This window comes from Amblyraja radiata, chromosome 35, assembly GCF_010909765.2.
Source record: "Amblyraja radiata isolate CabotCenter1 chromosome 35, sAmbRad1.1.pri, whole genome shotgun sequence".
NCBI classification, from domain to species: Eukaryota; Metazoa; Chordata; class Chondrichthyes; order Rajiformes; family Rajidae; genus Amblyraja; species Amblyraja radiata.
This window is the reverse complement of record NC_045990.1, coordinates 7,080,527-7,101,047: the sequence shown is the minus strand read 5'-3', so window position 1 is coordinate 7,101,047 and position 20,521 is coordinate 7,080,527. Positions and strand designations below refer to the sequence as shown.

General features: G+C 45.1%; 1 protein-coding gene across 1 annotated transcript; it reads left to right on the top strand.

The window, feature by feature from the left end:
* The first annotated feature begins 42 nt into the window (after nucleotides 1-42).
* Nucleotides 43-19,125, top strand: LOC116991966 (tetraspanin-1-like). The gene is made up of 8 exons (XM_033050981.1): nucleotides 43-284; nucleotides 9,951-10,031; nucleotides 10,480-10,686; nucleotides 13,134-13,208; nucleotides 14,160-14,267; nucleotides 16,705-16,839; nucleotides 17,760-17,843; nucleotides 18,730-19,125. Exons 2-8 carry the CDS (start codon nucleotides 9,975-9,977, stop codon nucleotides 18,793-18,795), a joined length of 732 nt encoding a protein of 243 aa, XP_032906872.1. The 5' UTR covers nucleotides 43-284; nucleotides 9,951-9,974; the 3' UTR covers nucleotides 18,796-19,125.
* The last annotated feature ends 1,396 nt before the right edge of the window (nucleotides 19,126-20,521 follow it).

The following is a 20,521-nucleotide window of genomic DNA, read 5'->3' as shown; positions in this document are numbered from 1 at the left end:
TGCAAAGCTTAATGCAAAGTGAACATGCAAAGCTCCAGCAAAGCTCTCCCCCATGGGATGGAGGGTGAGAGTGGATGAGATCAGGTGAAACATCACAGATTACACTTGGGCATTTGTACGAGTACAAAAAGCAACGTTCCTTCCGGCATCCAAACCAACACGTCTCCTGTTTTTGAAGAGCGGGTGTCAGACTGAATATAGAGGCACCATTCTTGGTCTGTAACCGAGGGGGGAAAGCAGCTCACCTTTGGATTTGCGGAGATTAGCCAATTTTATTCCTTCAGGTAAGCAATCTGCTTGTGACAGTTTTCTTCTCCTTAACACGAGGATGCAATATTTTTTGGGGGCTGAATAGATTCCTGCGAGATGCATTCTTATTAATTGCAATACTTGAGATTTCCAATGTTTCAATTTATTGAGATTGCAGATTTAATTCTACTTAATCAGGTTTTATATTCGAACAGATTTCCAAGATGGTTTGGAAACATTAATTATAGATGGAGCAGATCCATTTTCAACCATTGCCTCCCAAATCTGTAGGAAGGAACTGCAGATTCCAGATTACAATGAAGATGGAGTTACTCAGTGGTAGACACAAAACTCTTTCCCACCTCACCTTAAACCTATATCCTCTGCTTCTTGATTTTCCCCTACTCTGGGCAAAAGACTCTGTGCGTTTACCCGATCTATTCCTCTCATGATTCCGTACAATTCTATAAGATCCTACACTCCTAAAGGGCCTGTCCCACTTTCCTGAGTTCTCACGAATTCTCCCAAGTTTTCCCCTTGATTCAAACTCGGAGAATCAAGTCAAGGCACTTTTATTTCTATAGCATATTTAAAAATAACTCTCGTTGACCAAAATACTTTACATTGGCGGAGGTACTAATGTTATACAACAGTGGTTCATAGATTAAGTACATACATAAATACATACATATAGCCCTCCCCCAGAGGACGTCAAGAAAGGCTTGAGAGTAAAGATGAGTTTTAAGTCTCGACTTAAAAGAGTTGATGGAGGGGGCAGTTCTGATAGGAAGAGGGAAGCTGTTCCACAGTCTAGGAGCAGCAACCGCAAAGGCGCAGTCGCCCCTGAGCTTATGCCTAGACCATGTCCGTAGAATGTCCATAGCAAGGCCGTAGTGAGTCCGTAGAGGTCCGTAGATATTTCGTAGCAGCTCGTAATGCCAGCTGTAGGTACTCGGGGCATCGGGTAAGTCGGGACGTTTTTTTCAGCATGTTGCAAAATGTCCACGAGTAAACAAAATAACCCTGAGTCCTTACGGCTGGCATCTCCGAGTTTGAATCAAGGAGAAAGCTCGGGAGAATTCGTGAGTAACTCGGGAAAGTGGGACAGGCCCTTTATTCCTAACTGCTCAACCTTCCTCTGTATCTCAGGCCCTCGAGTCCTGGCAACATGCTCATAAATCTTCTCCGCACCCTTTCCAGCTTGACAACACGTGTTAACTAATGTTATTAGGGAAAATGTTATGCATGATGTCAGGTCCTCAGATCAGCAGCGGTTTCATGGACTATATAAAGGCTTCTCAACCCTAATTCTCCCCTTCCCAACGTAATTGTTTGTGAAAGTAATCAAGGCAGTTTTCAGTTTAGAGATACAGCATGTAAATTGGCTCTTCGACCCACTGATTCAACGCCGACCATCGATCACCCTTTCACAATAGTTCCATATTATTCCCACTTTGTCATCCGCTCCCCGCACACTAGGGGCAATTAACCGACAAACCTGCACGTCTTTGGAAAGTGGGAGGAAACCGGAGCACCCGGAGGAAATCTATGCAGGCACAAGGAAAACGTGCAAACTCCACACAGGCAGCACCCGAGGTCAGGATCAAACCCGGGTGTTGGGTGCTGTGAGGCAGCGGAACTACCAGCTATGCCACTGGGCCATCCTCTTAGTAGGTGAAGAGAAATATTAGTGGCATTTTAAGAGTCAAGAGTGTTTTATTGTCATATGTCCCAAACAGAACAATGAAATTCTTACTTGCAGCAGCACAACGGAATATGTAAACATAATAATCTGTAAACAATATAGTTAATTTTAAAAAATCAGTTTTTATATATGTGTGTTTATGTGTGTGTGTACTTGTGTGTGTGTGTGAGAATATAAATATAATATATAAGTATATATATATATATATATATATTTGTGTGTGTGTGTTTGTGTGTGTGTATATATATACACACACACACAATATATATATATATATACTTATATATTCTAATACACATAAACACAAATGTATATGTGTAGGAAAGAACTGAAGAGGCTGGTTTATATCGAAGGTAAACACAAAATGCTGGAGTAACTCAGCGGGACAGGCAGCATCTCTGGAGAGAAGGAATGGTGACGTTTCGGGTCAAGGCCCTTCGACATTTACTCCAGCATTTTGTGTCTATTCACATAATATATATATACACACTCACAGCATTATGCATAAACATATATTCTTCCATATATATTTCACACAAAGGGTGATGGGTGTATGGAACAAGCTGCCGGAGGAGGTAGTTGAGGCTGGGACTATCCCAACGTATAAGAAACAGTTAGACAGGTACATGGATAGGACAGCTTTGGAGGGATATGGACCAAACGCAGGCAGCTGGGATATTGTTGGCCGGTGTGGGCAAGTTGGGGCGAAGAGCCGGTTTGCACACTGTATCACTCTATGACTCTATATATATATACATACATACATACATACATACATACATACATACATACATACATACATACATACATACAGGCATACATACATACATACATACATACATACATACATGCATACAGGCATACATACATGCATACATACATACATACATACATACATACATACATACATACATGCATGCATGCATACATACATACATACATACATACATACATACATACATACATACATACATACATACATACATACATACATACATACATACATACATACAATAATAGTGCAAAAATATAAAACCAATGCCCACAAGCCTATGTAGTACAGAGGCTATTTGGAGGTTGTCGAGTTTAATAACCTGATGGGTGTAGGAAATAAATTATAACATTAGGATGTAATGTTTCAGTTACTGAATACTGCATAAAGATTACCTAGACTCTCTAAGATTAACCTTTCATTAAGTCCTGAGCCAATTTGACAGTCTCTATATTTAAATGTTAATTGAGATTTTTTTACTCCAAGTGGCAGCGCCGAATGATTGGAGCAAACACACTCTGGTTCCTTTGAAAGGAAGTTGACCTTTCTGATTTGTAATTATGTTGATATTGCGGGAGGAAATGTAAATGTTAACTTCTAGCTCCTGGAAGATATGCAGCGTTATTGGGTGCAGGTCGACCCTATAATTAAGCATTGAGATTTCAAAGGGTCCCACTGCGGTGAAAAGGGCCTAATGAAACGATGCCACATTTTCCTAGTCTTGCCTTCTAAATCACCTTGTCAGTTCACCTGCAATAAAAAAGCAAGTAGGAGCAAGTTAACGAGGATACCTGCCACCTATAAAATCAGAGTCTCAGCTGGTTAGGTATGAAGCAAGATGGTGGCAACTGAGGGGGAATTAAATAAGTCACAAGGTGCTGGAGTAACTCAGCGGGTCAGGCAGCATTTCTGGAGAACATGGACAGGTGGCGTTTCGAGTTGGGACTCTTGCATGGATCATGTTCTCCAGAAATGCTGCCTGACCCTCTGAGTTACTCCAGCACTTCAGGGGCGGCATGGTGGCACAGCTTGTAGAGTTGTTGCCTCACAGTCACTTATCTCATGTTCGCCAGAGACCCGGGTTCGATCCTGACAACGGGCGCTGTCTGAACAGAGTTTGTACACTCTCCCTGTGACCTGCTTGTGTTTTCTCCAGTTGCTCTGGTTTCCTCCCACACTGCAAAGGTGTACAGGTTTGTAGATTAATTGACTTCAGTAAAAATTGTAGACAGTGTAGGATAGTGCTAGTGTATGGGTGATCACTGGTCAGCATGGACTTGATGGGGCGAAGGGCCTGTTTCCATGCTGTATCTCTAAAGTCTGAAGTCAAAAGTAAAGCCTAAGGTCACTGTGAGTTTTTTGTGTAAACTGCACGGTAGACACATTTAAAATTGGCTTTTACCAAAACCAATTAACCTACAAACCTGTACGTCTTTGGAGTGTGGGAGGAAACCGGAGCACCTGGAGAAAACCCACGCGTGTCACAGGCAGAGCGTACAAACTCCGGTCCAGACAGCACCCAATGGCAGGATGGAACCCGGGTCTCTTACGCTGTGAGGCAGCAACTCTACCAGCTGCCCCACCCTGCCAACCCAAAGTGCTGGAGTACTCAGCGGGTCAGGCAGCATTTCTGGAGAATATGGTCCGTAGAAGAGTCCCGACACAAAACGTCACCCACCTCATGTGACTTGGATAGGCTGGGTGAGTGGGCAAATGTTTGGCAGATGCAGTATAATGTGGATAAATGTGAGGTTATCCATTTTGGTGGCAAAAACAGGAAAGCAGACTATTATCTAAATGGTGGCCGACTAGGAAAAGGGGAGATGCAGCGAGACCTGGGTGTCATGGTACACCAGTCATTGAAAGTGGGCATGCAGGTGCAGCAGGCAGTGAAGAAAGCGAATGGAATGTTAGCTTTCATAGCAAAAGGATTTGAGTATAGGAGCAGGGAGGTTCTACTGCAGTTGTACAGGGTCTTGGTGAGACCACACCTGGAGTATTGCGTACAGTTTTGGTCTCCAAATCTGAGGAAGGACATTATTGCCATAGAGGGAGTGCAGAGAAGGTTCACCAGACTGATTCCTGGGATGTCAGGACTGTCTTATGAAGAAAGACTGGATAGACTTGGTTTATACTCTCTAGAATTTAGGAGATTGAGAGGGGATCTTATAGAAACTTACAAAATTCTTAAGGGGTTGGACAGGCTAGATGCAGGAAGATTGCTCCCGATGTTGGGGAAGTCCAGGACAAGGGGTCACAGCTTAAGGATAATGGGGAAATCCTTTAAAACCGAGATGAGAAGAACTTTTTTCACACAGACAGTGGTGAATCTCTGGAACTCTCTGCCACAGAGGGTAGTCGAGGCCAGTTCATTGGCTATATTTAAGAGGGAGTTAGATGTGGCCCTTGTGGCTAAGGGGATCAGAGGGTATGGAGAGAAGGCAGGTACGGGATACTGAGTTGGATGATCAGCCATGATCATATTGAATGGCGGTGCAGGCTCGAAGGGCCGAATGGCCTACTCCTGCACCTAATTTCTATGTTTCTATGTTTCTATGTTCTCCAGACGTGCTGCCTGACCCGCTGAGTGGCCCCAGCACCTTTTGACCAATATAATTCTCTCTCAGTCGCTACCATTTAAAAATAGTTGGGTGTAGGTTTGAAGGACACACAGAACCAAGGGGAAGAACCTTTCAATGAATAACAGCTTGGTGACAACGCATAGTGTGAATTATCCAGTAAATCCCTAATGTCAAAGCACAATGCGTAATTAGACAGCTGTGTCCTGGTGTACCATAATTTATGCAGTCGTTTTAAGAGAATGTGTGCATAAAATTCACTGTGAACTGGAAAAAATCAGTTATTAATTTAATTGACTTCTTTTTCTCGAAATAATGGGCGTTGTTAATAAAGAGCGTCCACAGAATTTGCCTGTTCTACTTCTTACAGTAAAATGTGATAAGCATCAAACCCTTTGGGATCTAATCCTTCATCAACATCATGGATGTAAATAATTTAAAATAACACCATTGTTTGTTCAATTTCAATTGGATCCAGTTGCCCTTGCGATTATACTGCAGGTTGATATATTATGGAGCTGCATTCAAATAAGATGCATTTAAAATTCAAAGCAATTTTCCCATTTAAAAGGGACGTGAAGTTTTTTTACAAGGTATGAATTAGAAGTTTTAGTTTCAGGTTGAGATTTAGAGAAACAGCGCGGAAATAGGCACTTAGGCCCACGGAGTCTGTAATGACCAGCGATCCCCGCACACAGTTATGCCCCTGTCCCACTTACCATTCACAACCTGAATGGAAACCTCTGGAGACTTTGCGCCCCACCCAAGGTTTCCGTGCGGTTTCCGGAGGTTGCAGGTGGTTGCCGGAGGTTGCAGGTAGTGGAAGCAGGTAGGGAGACTGACAAAAACCTCCGGGAAGCGCACGGAAACCTTGGGTGGGGCGCAAAGTCTCCAGAGGTTTCCGTTCAGGTTTCCTAAGTGGGACAGGGCCATTAAACACTATCCTACACACGCTAGGGACAATTTACACTTATACCAAGCCAATGAACCCACAATCCTCAGATCTCGGGCAAAACCCACGCAGGTCACCAGGAGAACGTCCAACCTCCGTAGAAGACAAGCACCCGTAGTCAGGATCGAACCCAGGTCTCTGGCGCTGTAAGGCAGTAAAGGGGCCTGTCCCACTTTCACGACTTAATTCAAAACCTCTGCCGAGTTGAAAGGACCTAAATCAAGATCATGGTAATCTACGAACTCCTACGACCTTCCACGACTATGTTCACGAACTCCTACGAGTATGTCTACGAATTCCCACTACTATTTCGATGCCCTCCTTACAAGTAAAAAGTTGTATTGGGCTGGAAAAAGTTTTTATTGGGCTGGAAAAAACGTCCCGACTTACCTGATGCCACGAGCCGTTATTGGGCTGGCATAACGAGCTGCTACGATATATCTACGAACTCCCATGACCTCCTAAGGACTCGTTATGAACATTCCACGAGCTTGAATCAAAGGGAAAACTCAGGAGAATTTGTGAATAACCTCGTGAAAGTGGGACAGGCCCTTAACTCTACCGCTGATGTCCTGACAAATATTCTTTTCATTCAGCAATGCAAATAAATATCAGGTAGTGAAACCTTAACCGTTTCTCTTTCCGCAGATGCTGCCCAATATGTAGAGTGTTGCCAGTGTTTTCTGTTTATTGCGTTATAGAGTCATACAGCTTGTGAACAGGCCCTACGGCCAGTCCTACCCACACTGTGTGGTGGGGCACCCATCTGTATTCATTCCATCTCCCAGCACATGGCCTATAGACTTCAACGTCTGAGTAACTCAAGTGCTCATCTAGACAGCTCTCAAATGCTGCCAGTGTCAGCCTTCCACACTCTCTGCAGCAGCCCATTCCACGTGCTAACCCCCTCTCTTAGTGATCAAAATCCCCCTCAGAATCTCTTCCTCTGGACCCTAGCTCTATGTCCTCCCTGTTTTATTCAGAGGAACATAGACATAAGAGCAGGATTAGGCCATTCGGCCCATCAAGTTGTAAATTGCTTATTTTTGGATCTTCCCCCAGTCTAGTTTCAGTAAAGACACTGAACCAAGCACTTGAAACAACAAAATTTTATTTGAACAAAAGCGCGTCACAGTCCAACTACTGTAGCTATTCCACCGCGGGTTCGATCCCCGTATCTGCCTGTTCAAGCCCTCTAAGCCTCGCTCAGACAGAGACACTCCAGAAAGTCACGCAGTCCCAAGCCCTCTCCCAGAGGATCGACGCAGGGCCTCGTGACAGCGGACTTTTATAGGTCCCCGGACCTCGATGGGTCGAACCACATGGTGAGCAATCCAATTACAGGTATCGATTAACCCCCATACATAACAGACATTTCCCTAACCCAATAGTGGCTAATACATTGTATTCAAGCAGTCTCCGGTGCTGCATTTTGTAATGCCCCTGTCCCACTTAGGAAACCTGAACGGAAACCTCTGGAGACTTTGCACCCCACCCAAGGATTCCGTGTGGTTCCCGGAGGTTGCAGGTGGTTGCCGGAGGTTGCAGGTAGTGGAAGCAGGTAGGGAGACTGACAAAAACCTCCGGGAACCGCACGGAAACCTTGGGCGGGGCACAAAGTCTCCAGAGGTTTCCGTTCAGATTTCCTAAGTGGGACAGGGGCATTAGACAGCAACTCTACCGCTGTGCCACTGTGACGGTGGTGCTGGTGAGATGTTAATGCCCAGGAATTTAAAGCTGCTAATGCTGTCCACTGCCGACCCACCCAAGAACCTGGCGCCTGGCCCCTCAACGATTAGTGCCTCCGTTTTGTTGATGTTTAACAAGAGATTGTTGTTCCTGCAAGACTTAATCAGGTGTTCTACCTCTCTCATGTGCACTGACTCAACACCCACCCATGATTCAGCCAACAACAGTAGCGTAGGCGGTGAAATAATACATAGCATTAGATATTATATCTGTACTTTGCCACACAGCCATGGTTGTGGACAACTGTATGTTGTATTTAAGGTAGACAAAAATGCTGGAGAAATTCAGCGGGTGCAGCAGCATCTATGGAGCGAAGGAAATAGGCAACGCTTCGGACCGAAACCCTTCTTCAGATTTGACTGCCTACCCTGGCTATGCCTCCTATACTTTTAGATATTTCTATCAGGTCTCCCCTCAGCCTTTGATGCTTCTTCAGAGAAAATAATCCGTTTGTCCAAAGATAGGCACAAAATGTTGGTGTAACTCAGTGGGACGAGCAGCATCTCTGGTTAGAAGGAATGGGGGATGTTTCGGGTCGAGACCCTTCTCCATGTGTCCACCCTATCATAGCGTCAAACAGGCCCTTCGGCCCAATGCATCCATGCCAACCAACATGCCCCTTCTAAGATTTTAGACTTTAGAGATACAGAACAGAAACAGGCCCTTCGGCCCAATGCATCCATGCCGACCAACATGCCCCTTCTAAGACTTTAGACTTTAGAAATACAGCACAGAAACAGACCCTTCGGCCCATCGAGTCTGTGCCAAACAGTGACACCCTCCCGGACTAGCACTATCCTACACACTAAGGACCATTGACCATTTTACCGAAGACTATTAACTAGCACACCCAAGGCGTCTTTGTGGTGTGGGAGGAAACCGGAGTACCTGGAGAAAACCCACGTGGTCACAGGGAGAACGTACAAACCATACAGACAGCACCTGAGGTCAGGATCAAACCCAGGTCTCTGGCGCTGTGAGGCAGCAACTCTACTGCTGTGCCGTGGTGATTCCCTGGTAAGCTGGACCCATTTGACCACTTTTGGTCCATATATCCTTCTAAATCAGTTCTATCCGTGTCCCTGTCCAAGCATCTATTAAACGTTCTTCTTGTACCTGCCTCAACCATCTCCTCTGGCAGCTCATTCCATACCCCCACCACCATCCTTAGAGCTAATACTCTTTGACCCAGACAACATCCTGTCTGCACCCTCTCCAAAACCTCAAAATCCTTCCAATAGACAATAGGTGCAGGAGGAGGCCATTTAGCCCTTCGAGCCAGCACCGCCATTCAACGTGATCATCACCCCAATCAGTACCCCGTTCCTGCCTTCTCCCCATATCCCATGACTCCGCTATCTTTAAGAGCCCTATCTAGCTCTCCCAGTAATGAGGTGACCAGCACACAATATTACAAATGTGGCTGAACCAATGTTTTATACAGTCAGAACACAATTTCCTGACTCTTATGCCTCGACCGATGAAGGCAAGCAGACTATATTCCTTCTAAACCACTCAAGATGATAATAAGCATGGATTAATTTAAATGGAACACCAAGTTTGCATTTCCCTCCCTGACTTAGTTAATGACGTGTTTATAATTACTGCGAATGGTGTAATTATCTCTTACAGTCCTGTTTGTAAGTGGAACTTGGCAGTTAACTGGTCATCATGAGTACATCATTAATGAGCCCCCTAATGACGCCAATGCCATCTAATAAGTCTAAGAAGGAGAGATCTGGGGGGATTTCATGTGTTACTTTAAGAGTAAAGAATGACTTACAAAGACACAAAATGATGGAGGCAACACCTCAGAAAAAAAGACACTCCAGCACTTTGTGTCTTTTTCTGTAAACCAGCACCTGCAGTTCCTTAGCTCTCAAGGACGACTTATGTTTTTTTTAATGATGTGGATTAATATGATCTTTACATTTTACTTTACAGATAAGCCAACACTCGAAGAAAAAGATGTCTGTCTACAAATGTTTGAAGATAATACTGTTCGCCTTTAATTTCATCATCTTTGTAAGTAAACTGATTTATATTTTAATGGAAGTTTTTAACACTGTAGCCTGTGAAACACCACAGACTCGTACAGAAACAGGTTTGATGCCCAGACTTACTGTGAGCGATGCAAATGGGCCAATACAAGAGATTAATTAAATTAGTTCAGTTTAGAGACACAGTGTGGAAACAGGCCCTTCAGCCCACCAAGTCCATGCCAACCAACAACCACCCATACACCAGTTGCTGGGTGTGTGGAGTTTGCCCATTCTCCCTGTGACCACGTGGGTTTACTCCGGGCGCTCTGGTCTCCTCCCATAACCCAGGTACGTGGATAGGACAGATTAGAGGGAAATGGACCAAATGCAGGCAGGTGGGTCGAGTGTAGATGGGACATGTTGGCTTGGTGTGGGCAAGTTGGGCCGAAGGGCCTGTTTCCACACTGTATGACTCTATGATTCTTTTCCAGCTTGGAGGTGGTTCGATCTTGGGAATTGGAATCTGGATTAAAGTGGATGGTGGAAAGTTCCTTGAGCTGCTGCAGAAGGTGTCTGCATCCCTGAACGTGGTGGCCAATGTAGGGTACCTGTGCATCGCTCTTGGTGCCTTCCTGATGCTCATCGGCTTCCTGGGATGCTGCGGAGCGATGAAAGAAAACAAGTGCATGCTTATGATAGTGAGTAAACCCTTCTTCTCTTTCCATCCTGGTGTTTTGGTCCAGCATACAACGTGATGACCACACTCGCTTTCCAGTTAAGCCAAGATGCACCAAATCTGCTGGGTTGAGGTTTACAAAAATAGGTGCAGGAGGAGGACATTCGGCTCTTCGAGCCAGCGCCACCATTCATTGTGATCATGGCTGATCGTCCCCAATCAATAACCCGTGCCTGCTTTCTCCCTATATCCCTTGATTCCACTAGCCCCAAGAGCTCTATCTAACTCTCTCTTAAATCCATCCAGTGACTTGGCCTCCACTGCCCACTGTGGCAGGGAATTCCACAAATTCACAACTCTCTGGGTGAAAATGTTTTTTCTCACCTCAGTCTTAAATGGCCTCCCCTTTATTCTAAGACTGTGGCCCCTGGTTCTGGACTCGCCCAACATTGGGAACATTTTTCCTGCATCTAGCTTGTCCAGTCCTTTTATAATTTTATATGTTTCTATAAGATGCCCCCTCATCCTTCTAAACTCCAGTGAATACAAGCCTAGTCTTTTCAATCTTTCCTCATTTGTTTCAAGTAGGTGTCGCAGCTGGTAGAGCTGCTGCCTCACAGCGCCAGAGTCCCGGGTTCGATCCTGTCCTCGGCTGCTGTCTTTTGTTTATGAATAAAATTAAATGTAATCTATTATTGCAAGAATATATACAATACAAAATAATACCAAACAAGCCCACCCCCATAATACAAAATCACCCAATTATCTAAACAATTATTCCTAAAGTTTCAAGTTCAATTTCAAGTTCAAGTTACATTTACACTCTAAAGGGCCTGTCCCACTTAGGTGTCATTTGCGTGTCACGCAGATGGCGTGCAAAGATTTTGTACATCCCAAAATCCTGGTGCGCAGCGCGCGACCGTGCATCACTGCCTACGTCACCACGCACCATGCGTGCGTAATGCGCACCATGCACGCATCACGTGCGCGTCGTGACGCGTAAATGATGTCGCGTAAATTACATGCAAATGACGCCCAAGTGGGGCAGGCCCTTTAAACAACAATGTAATAACATGACCACACTGCCCGAGCACTATCCTACACACTACGGACAATTTGCAATTTTTACTGAAGCCAATTAATCTACAAAGCTGCACGCCTTTGGAGTGTGGGAGGAAACTGGAGCACCCGGAGAGAACCTAGGCGGTCGAAGGGAGAACGTACAAACTCCATACAGACAGCACCCGCAGTCAGGATTGAACCGGGGTTTCTGGCGCTGTGGGGCAGCAACTCTACCGCTGCGCCACCTTGCCACCCGTTTTGCACTGTATTATAGTTTGGAAGTAAAGCTCGCCAACAGATGGTGCTTCTACCCTGTATACACAAGATGAGATCACTCTGCTCAATAACCACATAACATTTACAAACTAAACATAGACACGCTATGAGGAGGAGGAGGTGTCAATAAGAGAAGCAGAATAATTTGTTGAAATTTCCAGAAAGTTAAAAAAGATCACATGCTGGAATCATGAGACCGACAAAACCGCACGTCTTAGGGACATGGGGGGGAAACCGCAGCACCAGGAGATAATCCACGTGGTCACAGGGAGGACGAGTAAACTCCACGCGTACAGCACCTGAGGTCAGGATCGAACCTGGGTCTCGAGCGCTCTGAGGCATCTGCTCTAAATACTTGGGTTCCTATTAAATCTTTCTCTTCTCACTTTAAACCCATGTCTCCAAGACTCAAGACTCCACGCATTCTCCCTCATCACCTTATACACCTCTGTAAGATCACCCCTCATCCTCCTGCATTCCCAGCAATAAAGTCCCAACCTGCCCTTTAGCCCAGGCCCTCGAGACCTGCCAACAAGTCTTCTCTGCACCCGTTCCAGCTTAATGGCACAAACTGGAAAGCACCGCACTGAATCGTCATCTGTTGTGGAACTGATGGTATCACGTTGGCGCAGCGGTAGAGTTACTGCCTTCCAGCCCCAGAGCCCCTAGTTCGATCCTGACTACGGGTGCTGTCTGTACGGAGTTTGCACGTTCTCCCCATAACCGCGTGGATTTTCTCCGGATGCTCCGGTTTCCTCCCACACTCCAAAGACGCACTGGATTGTAGGTTAAATGGCATTGGCAAAATTGAATATTGTTGTTAGCGTGTGAGATAGAGCTGGTGTACGAGGTGATCGCTGGTCGGTGCTGTCCCAGTGGGCCAAAGGGCCTGTTTTCTCACTGTATCTCAAAAAGTCTTATGACTCACACTTGGCAAAGCTCTCATTGCAAAATAATACTTAGCTATCTTTGTTACAGATTTAATGATTTAATGCTTCAGTTGACCTGCAGCTAAAATTTGTAGTTTATGTACAAAATGTATAAACAAAATTACTTTTCATGGTATTGAATTCCCATGGTAACTCCACAAAAAGAGACAGAATTGTTGATTTTTGTTATTTTTCCTTACAGTTTTTCCTGTTAATTCTGGTGATCTTCCTCGCTCAGCTCGTGGCTGGCGTGGTTATTCTGGCATTTTCTAGTTTGGTAAGTTTCTTTGAAATGAAAGATTCTCTGAGATTAACATGATATTAGCATTGAAAGGAAATCCATTGAAGAGATTCAAGCGACGATGAAGCAAATGGTGGCACGGTGGCACAGCGGTAGAGCCACTGCCTTGCAGCGCCAGAGACCAGGGTTCGATCCTGACTACGGATGCTGTCTGTACAGAGTTTGTACAATCTCCCCGATTTCTCCGAGATCTTCGGTTTCTTCCCACACTCCAAAGACGTGCAGGTTTGCAGGTTAATTGGCTTGGTATAATTGTAAATTGTCCCTAGTGTGTGTAGGATAGCGTTAATGTGCGGGGATCGCTGGTCGGCGTGGACGCGGTGGGCCGAAGGGCCTGTTTCCTAGCTGTATCTCTAAACTAAACCAAACTAAACTATACAATCCTCCAAGTGACACAGTGGATAAAATACATTGTCATTGATGAGAAAATGTTTGTTGGGGAGGATCCAGAGGAGGTGATCCCAAGAATGATTGCGTTAACATATGACGAGCGTTTGACGGCACTGGGCCTCTACCCGCTGGAGTTTAGAAGGATGAAGGGGAACCTCATTGAAACTGACCGAATAGTGAAAGGCCTGGATAGAGTGGATGTGGAGAGGATATTTCCACTAGTGGGAGAGTCTAGCTAGGACCAACGTCCAGGATCAGAATTAAATATACGTTCCTTTATGGCCTGTCCCACTTAGGTGATTTTTCAGGCGACTGTCTCGGCTACCCGACCATGGAGCAGGTAGCACGGGATTACATGTTACCCGTGGCGGGGGGGATTTCCCCCCGACCTGACCACGTGGAACGCACTTTTTGTGAATGCTCACCAAGATGAATGTTGTGATTATCTCTATAATGCAGATACTGTGGAAGTGGAAGTGGTGATCATGTATACGGCTTTGACTTTACGGATGAGAATCATTTTTATCTGTTTTCTAGGCTGACATCTTCATGGCTTACATTGATACTTGGCTAATGAATTTTGTTAAAAATGATTATGGTCGCACTGATGCAGTGACGGAAACATTTGATGCGGTGATGAAGCAGGTAAATAATGCAAAAAGGGAAAACTGTACTTCATTACTAATAGCAAAATACTGCCAATACTGGAAACCTAAGGGGATGGGGTGGCACAGTGGCGCAGCTGGTAGACCTACTGCCTCATGGCACCAGAGACCTTGGTTCGATCCTGACCTCAGGTGCTGACTGTGTGATGTTTGCACTTTCTTCCTGTGACCATGTGGCCTCGGGTGCTCTGGTGCGAGTTTGTAGGCTGATGGCCCTCTGACCTTTTCCTTCATATGGATCCAAAAAATAATCAATAGACATTAGACAGTAGGTGCAGGAGTAGGCCATTTGGCCCTTCGAGCCAGCACCGCCATTCAATGTGATCATGGCTGATCATCCCCAAATCAGTACCCCGTTCCTGCCTTCTCCCCATATCCCCTGACTCCACTATTTTTAAGAGCCCTATCAAGCTCCCTCTTGAAAGCATCCAGAGAACCTGCCTCCACCGCCCTCTGAGGCAGAGAATTCCACAGACTCACCACTCTCTGTGAGAAAAAGTGTTTCCTCGTCTCCGTTCTAAATGGCTTACTCCTTATTCTTAAACTGTGGCCCCTGGTTCTGGAATCCCCTAACACCGGGAACATGTTTCCTGCCTCTATCCTTCGGGATCTCAACCTGAAAGGCCAACCCCATCCCTCTGCCTCCACGGATGTGGCACGGTGGCGCGGCGGCAGAGCTGCTGCCTTACAGCGCCAGAGACACCGGTTCGATCCTGACTACGGGCGCTGTCTGTACAGAGTCTATACGTTCTCCATGTGACCGCATGGGTTTTCCCTGGATGTCCCGGTTTCCAAAGACGGCAGGTTTGTAGGTTAATTGGCTTTGTTTGTAAATTGACCATCATGTGTAGGATAGTGCTGGTGGGATCGCTGGTCGGCACGAACTCGGTGGGCCGAAGGGCCTGTTGCCGCGCCATATCTTGAAATTGAACTAAAAATTGGACAAGACTGTTAATGCTGTAAAATAAGATAGAGGGCTGGAGGGACTGAACATCTCTCTTAAGGGCTTGTCCCAGTTTCCTGAGTCCTCTGCCGAGTTGAACGAACCTTAAAAAAAAAATCAAGATTTCTGTGATCTACGAACTCCTCCTCCTCCCGACTATCTTTTTACTCCTGGACTTTTTTGACCTGCTGGAAAAAACGTCCCGACTTACCTGATGCCCCGAGTACCTAAGGCTGGCATAACGAGCCGCTACGATATATCTACGGATTTGCTATGGACTCCTACGGACTTGCTATGGACATTCTCCGAGTTTGAATCAAGGGGAAAACTCGGGAGAATTCGTGAGTAACATCGGAACGTGGGACAGGCCCTAAGTGTGCACTTCAAAGGTGTCTCTGGGAGGCATTATATTTCATATTTCAGATTTTCAGCATTGAAATTTAGTTTTGACTCAAAACTCACACAAACTGAGCTTAGGCATTTGTTTATTTTGCATGGGAAGACATTTCATAAATGGAATGTGTATTGCCCTGACTACAGTATGAATATCGATTTCTCTAACGTCAAGTAATCCCCTCTCACCCCATCCCTCCCCTACCAAAATCATAGGACTAGCTTCAAAGCCGTCTTGTTGAGTCATTGCCTGTATCTCATTCTCACCTAGACCACAGCCAACAATCAAAGTTCAAAGTTCAAAGTTCAACAATGGCCTGTTTTCTTTATTATCGTTACTTTTTTTGCATATCTTTCATTAATTAGTTCTATATCTCTCTACCTCAATGTCTACCATTTCTCTTTCCCTTGATTCTCAGTCTGAAGAAGGGTCTCAACCCGAAATGTCACCCATTCCTTTTCTCCAGAGATGCTGCCTGACCCGTTGAATTACCCCAGCTTTTTGTGTCTATCTTCACAATACCACACTTCTTCTTACAATACAATACAATACAATTTATTGTCATTTGAGCCTCAGTGAGGCTCAAACGAAATTCCGTTTCCACAGCCATACAAACAAAGACAATTCCTAGACATACACACAATTTAGTGGGGCGTGCACAGCCTAAGGTATTTGATTTTCCATTTGTGAACGTCGCGTTGATTGCATTAGTCGGAACTGGGCGGACCACGTGAAGGTTGCAATCTCCCACCCCACAATACCACACACGCTTGCTGCATGAAGAAACACCTTTATCATAGGAGACACAGGGAACTACAGATGCTGGAATCTTGAGCAAAACACAAAATGCTGGAAGAACTCAATGGGTCAGGCAGCATCTGTGGAAGGAATGGGCAGATGACGTTTCGGGTCAGGAACTCTCTATCATTTGATTGCAAAGTACAACTGGAATTATTGCTTAATGAAAACAGAAACTGTAGAATTCTTACAACTAGAACCTGATGCTTCTTTAGAAACTTGAATTCTAATGTTGCAATAATCTTTTGATAAACTAATTATTTCATGACTTACTTTTTCCAGTTCAAATGTTGCGGAATCCATGGCCACACCGACTTTACAGACTCATATTTCTTCAATACCAACCAACACTATCCTGATGAATGCTGCCCAGTGAAACTATTCAACGTTCCTTGCATATTGCCCACTCTATCGCAGGTAATGTATGTATAACTAAATGCTGTAGATAATTACATCTTTTACAAGGTTATCCATAAAGGCTCAGTTGGTGAAAAGCCGAGGTGTTATCACCAATAAAATCAATGTAACAGAGTCATTGAGTCATTCAGTATGGAAACAGGCCCTTCAGCCCTAATTGACAATGACTAGCAACGGGTGGTGGGTGTATGGAACGAGCTGCCAGAGGAGGTAGTTGAGGCAGGGACTATCCCAACGTTTAAGAAACAGTTAGGCAGGTACATGGATAGGACATGCTGTGTTTGGAGGGATATGGACCAAACACTTGGAGGTGGGACTAGTTAGTGTAGCTGGAACATGTTGGCCAGTATGGACAAGTTGGGCCGAAGGGCCTGTTTCCACAATGTATGGACCAAACACAGGCAGGTGGGACTAGGTAGTGTAGCTGGAACATGTTGGCCAGTATGGACGTTGGGCCGAAAGGCCTGTTTCCACACGGTATGGACCAAACACAGGCAGGTGGGACTAGTTAGTGTAGCTGGGACATGTTGGCCAGTATGGACAAGTTGGGCCGAAGGGCCTGTTTCCACAATGTATGGACCAAACACAGGCAGGCGGGACTAGTTAGTGTAGCTGGGACATGTTGGCCAGTATGGGCATGTTGGGCCGAAGGGCCTGTTTCCACACTGTATGGACCAAACACAGGCAGGTGGGACTAGTTAGTGGAGATGGGACATGTTGGCCAGTATGGGCAAGTTGGGCCGAAGGGCCTGTTTCCACACTGTATGGACCAAACACAGGCAGGTGGGACTAGTTAGTGTAGCTGGGACATGTTGGCCAGTATGGGCAAGTTGGGCCGAAGGGCCTGTTTCCACACTGTATGACTATGACTCTAAGAAAATAGAGTCAATGAACTGAAACTGTGTCTTTGTTTTTTCCAGGGTTGCTATCCGGTATTCCTGAAATTTTTAAAGAGTAACACTATGATACTTGGGATAGTTGCCGTGGCAATTGGCGTGCTCGAGGTAATGCATTACATGTCCAATAATTAAATTAGTTGATAGGATCAACCTGAAGGAAAATTATTAGTGAAAGGCAAAACAGATTTCTCACACGTTTAATATTCACACTCATTATAATATCCACAATTTGACAACATTCAATAACTGAAGGAAATACAAAAGTACTGGAGCAACTCGACGAGTCAGGCAGCATCTATAGAGGGTAGACACAAAAAAGCTGGAGTAACTCAGTGGGTCAGACAGCATCTCTAGAGAAAAGGAATAGGTGACGTTTCGGGTCGAGACACTTCTTCAGTCTGAAGAATGGTCCCATTCTCTCACAGATGCTGCCTTATCCGCTGAGTTCCTCCAGCGCTTTGTTGTTTGCACAAGATTCCATCATCTGCAGTTTCTTGGGTCACCGTTAAATATTTTGTTTATAAAAATAAGCTGCCAATCTTGTTGCCGTGAGAAAAATTAGTATGAAACCCGTTATACATTTCAGGCCTGACATCAAACACAGAATTGGTGGTGAAGCTATTCCCAAGCCAATAACGTATAGGTTTTCTTCATTAGGGTCATCGAGCCCTAGAGTGATGCAGTGCCCTTCAGCCCAACTTGCCCACACCGGCCAACATGCCCTCAGCCTCCTCAACCTCACACTCAACCTCGACTTCCAAACCTGTCCTATCCATGTATCTGTCTAACTGTTCCTTTAATGTTGGGATAGTCCCTGCATCAACTACCTCCTCTTTCAGCTTGTTCCATACACCCACCATGCTTTGTGTGAAAAAGTTACCCCTCAGATTCCTATTAAATCTTTTCCCCTTCTCCATAAGTAAAACAAAATGTGCATTCTTTAACCTAAGCATTCTTTGAATAATTGTATCTTTTTCTTCCCATTTTACAGATCGGAGCAATGGCTTCATCCATGATAATGTACTGTGAAATCAAGAAACAGTCAAGTGTTGCATGAAGATGGGGAAGCCCGTGCTTGTAACACCATTTTATTCATCATAAGTGTCCTTCTATAAATTGAACTTAAGTAAAGAGAGGTTATTGCTAATAAATGAAATATTTTTCATCACTATCAACATGTAGCATGCACAAAGGGCATGAGTGAGGCAGAAATGTGGCTGCTTATTACTATCATTTCATCATTTCCACCACTTAACCAACAATAAATTAATTCACTGTCTCGTTTCTTAATCTACTGCAGATCACCATAAATATACATTTTTTGTACACCATTTGCATTCAAATGTTTTGAGGCAGGTACTATAACACCACTTAAAAGGCATTTGGACAGGTACATGGATAGGGTAGGTTTAGAGGGATATGGGCCAAACGCAGGCGGGTGGGACCAGTGTAGATGGGTCATCTTGGTTGGTAGGGGCAAGTTTGGCCGAAGAGCCTGTTTCCATGCTGCACGATTCTATGACTCTTTGGTAGACACAAAAAGCTGCAGTAAAGGGCCTGTCCCACTTTCACGACCCAATTCACAACCTTTTTTACTCGTGGACATTTAATTATGTTGAAAAAGCGCCCCGACCTGCTTGTTGCCACGAGTACCTACGACGAGCATTACAACCTGCTACGACCCACCTACGACCTCCTACGACCTTGTGACGACCATGCTGCGAGTATGAGTCAAGGGCAAACTCGGCAGAGGTCGTGAAAGTGGGACAGGCCCTTAACTCAGCAGGACAGGCAGCATCTCTGGAGAGAAGGAATGGGTGACGTTTTGGGTCGAGGGACTCTTTGCCAGTCTCTTCATTTCAAGTTTCAGGGGCAAGTTCAGGTGGATGTGTGGGTGACCAGTCATGGGACTAATTGCAACCCTTAACAACTGAAAATTGGAATAAGACCAGCAATTCCGAAGGCTGGAGATGTCAACAGCATTAATGTGGGGAGAAGGATGGATGAGGATAGAATTTGAGAGCAGCCCTTTGGCATTTGGTTGAAAGGATTTGGAGATGGGAAGAGCAGAGTGGCAGAATAGAACGGAGGAGCCAGGCTGTAGATCACATGTAGGTAAGATGGTTACTGAAATGATATGGAGGTGGGACCTTGGAGGATTGGTGGAGTCAGGAGATTGGGTTGCCTGAAAGGAAGAAGATAAATAATTCACCAACATCGCAGCCATCCCAATCTTGTCTTCCATGAGGTAGACCTTGTCATCCCACGCGTGCCACAGATGACTACCCCCAGAACAACTGGGTACAAATTCCTCTTATGCTGCACGGCATCAGCAGGTCACATTAAGACATGACTTACGATGCAGAGATCACATTGGCAGTGGTGGGAAGTTGGTGCCTGATGTAAAAACATTTCTGGCTGAACTGCTGGGTAGCACAGTGGCACAGCGGTAGAGTTGCTGCCTTACAGAGACCCAGGTTCGATCCTGGCTACGGCTGCTTGTCTGTACGGAGTTTGTACGTTCTCCCCGTGACCTGCGATGGTTTTCTCCGAGAACTTTGTTTTCCCACCACACTCCAAAGACCTACTGGTTTGTAGCTTAATTGGCTTGGTATAAACGTAAACATTGTCCCTAGAGTAGGATAGGGTTAATGTGCGGGGATCGCTGGTTGACTCGGACTCGGTGGGCCTGTTTCCTTGCTGTATCTCTCAACTAAACTTCCAATATCATACTAATTAATCCATTAAATGGTCATCATTTTGTTTCACTCAAGAAATTGATC